The following is a 10,823-nucleotide window of genomic DNA, read 5'->3' as shown; positions in this document are numbered from 1 at the left end:
CGAGCGGAGGCGGCATCGCATCCACCAGCTTTATGGCCTGTTTCACCGCAGCGGAAGCAAGTGGCACTCCTGTCCGTCGACGAGGAGCATGTGGCGCTGACATGGCCCAACTCCAGGCAGCGGTAACAGCGCAGGGGCTTCTGTTCAGTGAGAGATACTTTCGCCGAAACCCACCCAACCATTACGCGCCCCGCCTGCGCCAGCTTCTTCGCCGCAGTCACCGGGCAACTAACCCAGGCTGATACAGCACCTCGGGGGCCCGCGCGCAGGCCACCACACTTCACATGCTCCGCGGTACACTCCCCTGCGTGCGAGACCGCGGCCGCAATGTCCTCGACTGTGGCCGAGTCATCCAGGCCAGTGATTCGCAAGTCTGCGCACTTGACCGGCCTGGACACCTTAACGTTATCCTCACCCAGGACCTCCCGCAATTTGGCGGCAAGGGAGTCCGCTTCTTTGGTGCTGGAAGCACCGGGGATCTCTAGTATCCTGGCACCAGTGACGGCGCGCTTAAAACGCATTGCACTGATGCCAATTTCGGCGAGGTCTATTTCACGCCGCGCCTCCGTCAAAACACCGGCGTAGGTTACGCCACGCTCCTTCGCACTCGGCTGCAGGGTAAGGACGACAGCCGAGGAATTCGGAGCGTGGAGCTTTCGCGACTTCTTGCGGGACTTAGCCGCGCGCTTCTTCCCTTTCCCCTTGTTTCCTTTTCCTCGCTTTCCAACCACAGTCCACTCTCCATCCTTAGACGGCTGCTGCGGGAGGCCATCTTTTCTGGGGGGCTTTGAACCCGCCGGAACAGGCTGCACGACGCCCGTTTCTTTCCCCTTTTCCAATTTCTTTTTCTTGTTTTTCTTCGAGGTTGCCTCGGTCCCCACCGCTGGGACCGCTGCCTGCTTCGAGGTTTTCTTTATTGCGGGCCCAGGCACAGGTCTGCCTGGTTTCGATGTTGCCGCAACACCTGCGTATGTTTTCGCCTTTGATGGAGGGGACGGTGCAAGTTCTTCGGCCATCTCTTCTTCAGCCGCCTTCGTCGCTTTCCTGCTATCCGCCGCCAGCGGAGGTCTTATGCGCTTGGCCGGCAGCAGACGCTCCTCTAGGGCCTCGAATCTCGCGTTTATCATTGCTCCGACCTGGCGCAAGATGACCGCAACCAGATCGGAGTCTGAATCTTGGGGCTGAACAGGCAGCGACGAGCCCTGAGGGGCCTTCACCTCTTGGAGCTCCCTTTTCAGGGAGTCGAGCTCCGCCTGGAGGCGGGAATTGGCTGCCTGCAGCAATCTCGTCTCCTCAGACACAGTGCGCTTCTCCAACTGTGCCACCGACTGCTCAATATCATCGTGGGCTATCTTCAAGGTCTTTTTGAAAGTGCCCTTGAGATTTGATGACCTGGTCAACACCTTCTCTATTGCAGCCAGGTCATCGGCAATGCGGCGACTGAGATCCTCAGATGTGTTCAACTTTACTGGGATGGGAGGGAGAGGAGCGCTAGCTCGCGCCACTTCAATGCGCTCGGCGCACTCAGCAACCTCTTTCTCGGCCTGCGCCTCCAACTCCATCTTACGCATCCTCGTCATATCAAATGTGGCCTCACGCCGAGTGGCGCTTGAACCCGATGGGCGGCCCTTCCCTCTTTTTGAGGTGGTCTTCAAAAATGGGGATGTAAAAACCCCTGTGCCATCTGTGTCGGAACCTGAACAGCTGGTGTCCAGCGTCCGCTTCCGCCACAGCCTGTCTCTTTCATCCTTTTCTTTAATGCTGTTGACAGAGCTGGAGCTTGAACGCAGCACAGCCCTGCCCCGCCTTGTCTCGACACGCGCTGGAGACATACTTCCGTCAGTGTCTTCCCAATCATAAAAGTTTTCAGTGTCAATTGTGTGTTTGCCAGAGTCGTCGTTGATCATTTCGGAGTTAAAGGACATTTTTGTTCCCACGAGTATGGGGGATATAAAACGTCCATCCGGGCGGTGCCCCCTGCACCCGGATAACCCTTTTACACCATGGAGGTCGGGCGGTATCCATGGGTGTACACAGCTAAAAGCTCACGCTCTCCCGAGCCAAACTGTCCAAGAAGGACAGGAATTCCACGCCGCTGGACTACAACGCGGATTTGAGGGTTTTTGATGAGGTGTCCTTCCTCTCAGGCCAGCCGATTAAGGCAAGCCCCCTGGTCCGTCGTAGCTGCTAGACGTGACAACAACACTACGACGGATAACAGGTTGCCCGACGGGAGGCCGAAGCCCCTAACCAGGCAACAGAAAACCTGCCGCCCAGCCCGCCGCGCCGCGATTGATACAACCGCCATCCATCGCTGCAGAGCAGCCCGTCGTCCAGTAGGACTAAAACATCCGCAACCACTGGTTGCCATACCTCGCCGCAAAAGCAGCACTGTTCGAATATGAACCCAGCACATTCTCTGCAAAGCAGAAATTGCAACAAGGACGTGGCAGCCCTCGAGTTCCTCCACGCTGGTTTTGGTCCGCGCCAGCAAGACAACCGGTACCCCCCATATCTGGAGGGCCTCCCCCTATCCGCCACCTGAGGACGCGCCCGATGGGAGACCAGAAACTCCACACGGGAACCTAACCTAACCTAACCTAACCTAACCTAACCTAACCTAACCTAACCTAACCTAACCTAACCTAACCTAACCTAAACGGAAAATAAAAATTCTTGGTATTTATTTGATTGAAAGCAAAATAAACATCTCTGGACAATATTCCAGAGGAAAGCATACAACACCCTGAGATGGCGGGTGCTTTTATAAAAAAAAAAAAAAAAAAAAAAAAAAAAAAACCTAACCTAACCTAACCAGACTAGTGAACCACATCAGAAATATGAGGGAGGAGAAGAAGATTTCTGTTGTGGTATCGCTGGACATAGAGGGAGCCTTCGACAGCGCCTGGTGGCCAGCCATAAAGGTGCGGTTGGCTGAAGTTGGGTGCCCGGGGAACGTGAGGCGGGTGATCAGCAGCTACCTGAGTGAAAGGGGAGTGAAAGTTAGATATGCGGGTGTGCAAGTGAGTAGGGGGACCAGCAAGGGGTGCGTGCAGGGGTCCATAGGCGGACCAATCCTGTGGAACCTCTTGCTGGACCCTCTGCTATGGATGTAAGAGGAGATGAAAGTATTCTGTCAGTCGTTTGCCGACGACATTGTGTTGGTGTTCGAGGGTGATACAGCACTTGAAATAGAAGTTAAAGCGTACCGTGTCCTAAACGCAATAGATCAATGGGGAAAGGAAAACAAACTAAAATTTGCACCGCATAAAACTTGTGCCCTCCTTTCCACGAGGAGGTTGAAATATGACGTGCCACGGCTCGCTATGGGAAGTGTGGAAATTAAATATTTTTCTCAGATAAAGATATTAGGCCTAACGATTGACAGCGGCCTCACCTTTAACGCCCACGTCGGGACGGTATGCCAAAAGGCAATCGCCCGGTATAAACTCTTGGCTAGGGCAGCCAGAGTTGGTTGGGGACTTAGCCCAGATATTATAAGAACTATTTATGTAGCTGTTATCGAACCGACTATTATGTATGCATCAGCAGCGTGGGCACCCACCGTGGAAAAGATGGGGGTCCAAAAAAGGCTGAACACCGTACAACGGGGGTTCGCCCAAAAGATCTGCCGAGCATATCGGACCGTCTCCCTGAACTCAGCTATGCTGTTGGCTGGGATACTCCCCCTTGACCTCAGAATACTCGAAGTTTCGAGATTATATGGGATCAAGAAGGGGGTGTCGCACCCAGCGTTGGGAGACAGGGAGGTGGAAAGAATGGCTCCGGCGATTGAGGACCCACATCCGGCAGAGCAGGAAGGGCTGGGGTTCGGGCTGGTGGACGAGGACTCGTATTCCGACGTGGCTAATAGCCACGTACATAGGATCTACACGGACGGCAGCAAGATTGAGGGTCGAGTCGGAGCCGCCCTTTCCGTATGGGAAGGGGAGGCCGAGACGAAGGCCGTCAAGCTTGCTTTGCCGCCGTATTGCACCGTCTACCAGGCCGAACTCCTAGCGCTCCAAAGAGCAGTAATTAGAGCCTGCAAGAGTGGAGTGGCGAAGGTCGGCATCTTCAGCGACTCCAGATCGGCCCTCCAGGCCGTCACACTCGGTTCCCCCCACCCCCTTGCTGTGCAAACAAGGGCGGCCCTCCGAAAAGCTGCTTCGCAGAGGCGGGAGGTCGCTCTGTTTTGGATTAAGGCGCACGCAGGGCTAAGGGGGAACGAAAGAGTGGACCAATTAGCCAAGGAGGCCGCTCTGGGGTCGAAGAGGAAACCCGACTACGATCTGTGTCCTGTTTCATTCGTCAAGCGTATCCTGAGACAGGATACGATCGGGGAATGGGACAGGAGATACGATGTGGGGGAGACGGCTGGAGGCACGAAGCTCTTTTTCCCAAGCGCTGCTGCTGCATACAAAATAGTTCGGAAAATAAACATCACTCACCACACCACACAAGCACTGACTGGACACGGTGGATTCGCCTTCTACTTGAACAGATTCAAGCTGAAGGGGAATCCATCGTGTCTGTGTCAGCCCGGAGTCGACGAGACGGTTTCTCACCTGTTGCTCGAGTGTCCGATTTTTGCAAGAGATAGATATGTTATTGAGCAAAAATTGGGCATCGCGATGACGGGTGAGAATCTGCCTGCGGCCCTGGGGGACGAGACGAGAAATGAGTTTTTAGAGTTTTGTCAACAAATTGTGAGGGTGGTGAACAAACGAAATTGTGATAAGCTACTGTGATATTAGGGTTAAGTTTAATAAGTGTTGTGCCGTATTGTTTTATTTCTTTTTATAAATTTCATTGTAATGTTTTTAATTTATGTAGGTTTTAAATTCAATACTTAATTTTATTATTTTATTTGTAAATTTTAAATTGTATTAATTTATTATATTTTATTTTTTATTATTCCCAATGCAATGTTTTAATTAATGTAAGTTTTTAAAAAGTAATATTTAATTATGTAATTTTTATGTTTTAGTATTAATTTGGAAATATAATTGTAAATTATTATCTTGTATTTTCTACTTAAAATTGTATTATTTAGGCCTAATTGTTAATAAAAAATTCTTGGTATTTATTTGATTGAAAGCAAAATAAACATCTCTGGACAATATTCCAGAGGAAAGCATACAACACCCTGAGATGGCGGGTGCTTTTCAAAAAAAAAAAAAAAAAAAAACCTAACCTAACCTAACCTAACCTAACCTAACCTAACCTAACCTAACCTAACCTAACCTAACCTAACCTAACCTAACCTTTGTTTTAGATGGATGCTCTCACCGCTGAGCTAACGAGCCTTTAAACCTTAGTTTTGGTTAGGTTTCTACAAAAGTTAAGTTTGTGTAGGTGAGGTTTCTGCAATAGACTTTAACTGTTTACATAGACTTCAAGCCTCTGTACTGACTTCAAATCTGTTTACACAGGGTTTTTTTTCGGGTAAGCACTGATTTGCCTCGAATTTGTAGTCAGTTATAGGAGGTTTCTGTAATAGTTAGGTTAGTTTGGGTTAGGTTTCTATAAAAGTTAGGTTAGGTTAGGTTAGGTTTCTGTTTCATATTTTTGACAATGGCAAATTTCTCAAAAAAACCTGAAATGTTTTTATCGACATCATTTTGTTTATGAACATGCTGTCAAAATGTTAGTATCGTTACTTTGATCAGATGAAATTTTTTCTTTTGAAATGTTACCGAAAAGCCGACGTAAGAGAAAATATAGAGTTCGAGAAGTGTACCTGATTTAGTAAAAGCTCATTATCACACTGTTTGTATGCATTTTCTACAGAGTAAATTTACTATATCCCTTCCTTATCCCTCTCCCTATCCTTCCCACTCCTCTCCTTTCTTCCCTCAACATTCCCTTCTTTATCCCTCCCATCCCAATAATTCCACCCCATCCCTACCCCCTTCAAACAAACAAAATGGCAGCGGGATTAAATATAGAACTACCCCAGGAGGGTACTAGCATCACCGATGCTGGAGAATCCCTCTCTGAGTGTCTTCACTCAGGCTGCCCCGCGTACTCTGGGGGGGGCAAAATTCCGCTTTTCAATACAGCCACAGGCATAAAAGGTAAGCCTTTATCGGCGACCCCTTCCACATTACTAACTGTGGACTTTTGCAACATTAGGGGACTTCATTCAAATCTAAATGCCGTTCATCAACATCTCGAGACGGCTAAGCCGGCTTTACTCTTTTTGACGGAAACGCAGATCTCCTCTCCTGCTGATACTTCTTACTTAAACTTCCCGGGCTACACGCTGGAACATTTATTTTTACCGCGTGCCGGAGTTTGCGTCTACGCTCGAGAGGATATCTGTTGCCGTCGCCTTGGCATTCTTGGAGACAACCTGTCTATACTATGGCTTCGCGTAGACTGCGGTGATCACCCCCGTATTTACGCATGCCTTTACAGGAGTCATAGCGGAAATGCCGAAACCGACCGCCTCACCGAGCACATGCAAGATACGATCGATGATATACTGCAGAAGATTCCCTCCGCCGAAATTGTGGTTCTCGGCGATTTCAATGCCCACCATTCCGATTGGTTAAGATCAAGAACCACAGATCATGCGGGTAGAACTTTCCATGACTTTGTGTTGTCCTACGGCCTATCTCAGCTCGTATCTGTACCCACGAGGATTCCCGACGTGGAGGACCAAACACCATCTCTTTTAGACCTTTTACTCACCTCTCATCCAGACGACTACCATGTCTCAGTTGAAGCTCCACTTGGGTCTTCCGATCACTGCCTGGTGCGGTGTACCGTGCCTGTCGTACGCAAATCTCGGTCAAGACCAGCAAGTTTCCGTCGTGTCTGGCATTATAGATCTGCAGATTGGGACGGCATGCGTACCTTCTTTGCGTCCTACCCATGGTGTCAAATTTGCTTTGTGTCCGAGGATGCTGACGCTTGCGCTGACTCTGTCGCTGATGTGGTCACACAGGGTATGGAACTCTATATTCCTTACTCTGTGGTACCCGTTGGCGGCAGGTCTCAGCCCTGGTTTGGGAAGCCCTGTAAAACGGCATCCTGTTTTAAACAGGAATGTTTTCAGGCCTGGGCAGAAGCCATAGCAAAAAAGGACCCTAACGCAAAGGATCTAAAAAAAAGGTTTAATGCTGCCTCCCGACAATACAAGAAGAGCATTCAAAAGGCCAAGGCAGAGTTCATCAAGAGAATTGGCGAGAGATTAGCACGCTACCCTTCAGGTACACGTGCCTTTTGGTCCCTTGCCAAAGCTATCCAGGGGAACTTTTGCAAATCATCCTTCCCATCTTTACGTAGGGATGACGACACCCTGGCCCACACTGCAAACGAGAAAGCCGATACGTTGGCCACACTCTTTGCGTTGAATTCGACTTTGGATGATGAAGAAAAAGCACCACCTACCATCCCATACTGCAGCAGCAAGATGGCTGACGTTAAATTCACGCAACGTGCTGTGCGTAGAGTCCTTCTATCACTTGACATTCATAAGTCGAATGGGCCAGACGGAATCCCTGCAATAGTTCTGAAAACCTGTGCTCCAGAATTGGCTCCAGTTCTTACGCGTTTGTTTCGATGCTCTTACAACTCCACTATAGTCCCAAGCACTTGGAAAACCGCCCTGGTACACCCTATACCCAAGAAAGGTACGCGCTCAGACCCAAAAAACTATAGGCCGATCGCGGTTACCTCCTTGCTCTCAAAAGTGATGGAATCCATCATAAATTCCCAGGTGTTACAGTATCTAGAGGATCACCAGTTGTTAAGTGACCACCAGTACGGTTTCCGTCACAGTCGTTCGGCTGGTGATCTTCTGGTTTATCTGACCCATCGATGGGCATCTGCAATTGAGAGTAAGGGGGAAGCCATGGCAGTTAGTTTAGACGTGGCCAAAGCTTTCGACCGGGTGTGGCACAAGGGGCTCCTCTCCAAATTGCCTTCATACGGACTCCCTGAGAGACTTTGCACATGGATCGCCAGCTTTCTCAAGGCACGAAGCATTAAGGTCGTTGTCGACGGATCATGCTCAGAGCCCCTGCCTGTGAATGCTGGTGTTCCACAGGGCTGCGTGCTGTCGCCTACGCTATTCCTTTTACATATCAATGATATGTTACAAATACGTGACATACATTGTTATGCCGACGATAGCACGGGCGACGCCGCATATACCGGTCTTGCAAATCTCTCTCAGGAGCAAGTGGATGAGCATCGAAAAAAACTTGTGTCTAAAATTGAGAAATCCCTTGAAGAAGTCTCAATATGGGGCCAAAACAATCTTGTGCAGTTTAACCCCTCAAAGACACAAGTTTGCGCATTTTCAGCTAAGAAGAAGCCTTTTGCAGTGTCCCCTAAGTTCCAGAATACTCCGCTCAAAGCCATGCCTAGCATCGGAATTCTCGGTGTCGACATTGCGAGTGACGTACAATTTCGCGGTCATTTGGAAGACAAGGCTAAATTAGCCTCAAAGAAACTCGGGGTGCTCGCAAGAGCGAGACAGTACTTCACGCCAGCTCATCGCCTACTTCTTTACAAGGCACAAGTTCGGCCACACATGGAGTACTGTTCTCACTTGTGGGCTGGAGCACCCGAGTATCAATTACTTCCATTTGACCGCCTTCAGCGTCGTGCCTGCCGCATTGTCGACCTTCCTGAGCTCACCGATCGGCTCGATCCATTGGCTTTGAGGCGTGATGTTGCGTCTCTATGTGTGTTTTATCGCATTTACAACGGCGAGTGTTCTGAGGAACTGTTTGCATTGATACCACCTGCAGAATTCCATCACCGCACTGCTCGGCACAAACAAAAATATCATCGTCACCATCTCGATGCATGGCGTTCGACAACTGTGCGTTTTGCACGGCATTTCTTGCCTAGAACCACACTCTTGTGGAACAAACTACCACCTTCCGTGTTCCCCAACCAATATGACATGGGAACCTTCAAGAAAAAAGCCTACACCCACCTCAAAAGCCTTCTTCCACCTAAAAACCGGCAATACGTTCCCTAATGTTGTGAACTGTCATGGGCGGCGACCATCACCTACCATCAAGTGGGTCGCCTGCTCCATTGCCGGGGTTGCAATAAAAAAAAAAAAAAAAAAAAAAACTATGGTAATGTATATTATATTTTACACCCTCAGAAAGAAGATATTTAAGCGAACAAAAAGCCCCCAAACTTTTTGTAAAAAGCTGATATTTTGACGTCAGAATTTTTGATTGAAAATTAGGTTGTTTTTTGTGTATTAAGTTGAAATAAGGCGAAAAAATTAATATTTTCAATCAAATAAATTACAGTGTATTTGAGACATAATAAAATAAGTTTTCACCACATTTCATAGAAAAAAAAATGAATATTGTAGTAGATAAAACTAAATACCCAAAAACTTGTTTTTTTTTTTTAATTTTTCACCTAAATTTTGAGGTTATGTGAAAAAATTGTGAATACAAAAGTTGTAGAACTTTTTATTACCTACAACTTTGCCATTGAACTTTTTTCCATAGGTCTTGTAGTTTTGTCGAAAATCAAGAGAAACCATTTTTTAGCATTAAAAGCTCCCCCCCTCCCACTTCCCGAACTCGGATTGTCTGTAATTTATTTTTCCTTTAATTTTTATCACATTCCCCTCCTTTTCCAATGGGTTTCATCATACTACTATTTTTTTAGGTTTTTATCATTTTGGAAGGGATTGGCCCCGGTGTATATAATATATAGCGGGTAACTTGGATTAACACAAAGGATAGGTTTTATCCCGGAAATCCCACGGGAACGGGAACTATGTGCGGGCGGAAATCTAGTATTATTATAATTATATTACGCACCTATAATTAGTAACGAGCAAAACTATTCAACAAGAAATCATTGATTCACTATTATACAAAGTAGACAAAAACTTTTATGACGTTTTATTATAGGCGGATTAGGTTTCTAGTGCAGTAGTGTACGTGTACTTACAAGGCAAGGAATGCCTTTGTGATCGTGCATTACAAACTGCCGGGACCGACGCGAGGACCGAGGGCTCTCCGTTCATATTGAAATAACTTACAACGTTAACTTATTAACACTTATCTATCTCGTCTAAACGATCTTTTAGCTTCTTTGTGCATTCGCGGTTTTTTTTTAAATACACCTAATATGAACTTTACTTAGATTATGCCTTTTGTAATAATTTTTTCCAACGTGACGTGTCATAAATAAGACCGCCCTTGATGAACATATTGTTACCTATTTGTTTCGCCAGCTCTTCCAATATATTTTACAAACATTGAAACATAATAATATTACCTACTGCATCATTTGTGGCAGGAATAAATATTTCAATGTACCTACTCGTTCCTTCTTAAAAGCTATTATATCGGCAATCGTTTTTCATTGAAAAGTTTAATATAACTCGAGCGCAGTCCTGGCGAGTTCGTTCTGAACAATGCATAAATCGTCCGCTGAAAATGATCTGGAATAAATAAACGTGCAACAATGAAAATGCTTCGCTGTTTGCTTTTGACTGTCGCGAAATATGAAGATTTCGAGCAAAGGCGGTGACACAGCGCGGGGAGAAGCGGTTCAGGAATTGTGAAGCGAACTTGCTGTTTCTGAATTAAATCCAAGAAACATTCACCATTGTACTTCTTCACTTCATCAGGAGTGAAACTTCTTTGGCAAGATCTAAAAATACCCAAATCGTCGCCTTACTCCATGACGTGACGGTATTGCCATGACGCAACCTTGAAACTCTCAACGCGCCTAAAGAAGTTTCACTTCGTTAAAAAATGAAAGGGGTATACTGTGCTATTATCATGGTCAATCGAGTGACCACGCTCGCTTGTGCGCTC

The 10,823-nt window shown here is 47.2% G+C and overlaps 1 protein-coding gene across 1 annotated transcript; it reads left to right on the top strand.

Annotated features, from left to right (window-relative positions):
* Positions 1-3,122: 3,122 nt before the first annotated feature.
* On the top strand, positions 3,123-5,798 carry LOC123703396. Its single transcript, XM_045651323.1, has 2 exons — positions 3,123-4,383; positions 5,794-5,798. The coding sequence occupies exons 1-2, from the start codon at positions 3,123-3,125 to the stop codon at positions 5,796-5,798; spliced, it is 1,266 nt and encodes a 421-aa protein (XP_045507279.1).
* Positions 5,799-10,823: the final 5,025 nt, after the last annotated feature.

The sequence above is a fragment of the Colias croceus genome, chromosome 26, assembly GCF_905220415.1.
Source record: "Colias croceus chromosome 26, ilColCroc2.1".
NCBI classification, from domain to species: Eukaryota; Metazoa; Arthropoda; class Insecta; order Lepidoptera; family Pieridae; genus Colias; species Colias croceus.
Note: the sequence above shows the minus strand (reverse complement) of the source record. Positions and strands in the feature narration are given on the sequence as shown.

Excerpts from the sequence above, each read along its gene's own strand:
- LOC123703396 (XM_045651323.1), top strand. The coding sequence starts at position 3,123 with ATGAAAGTATTCTGTCAGTCGTTTGCCGACGACATTGTGTTGGTGTTC.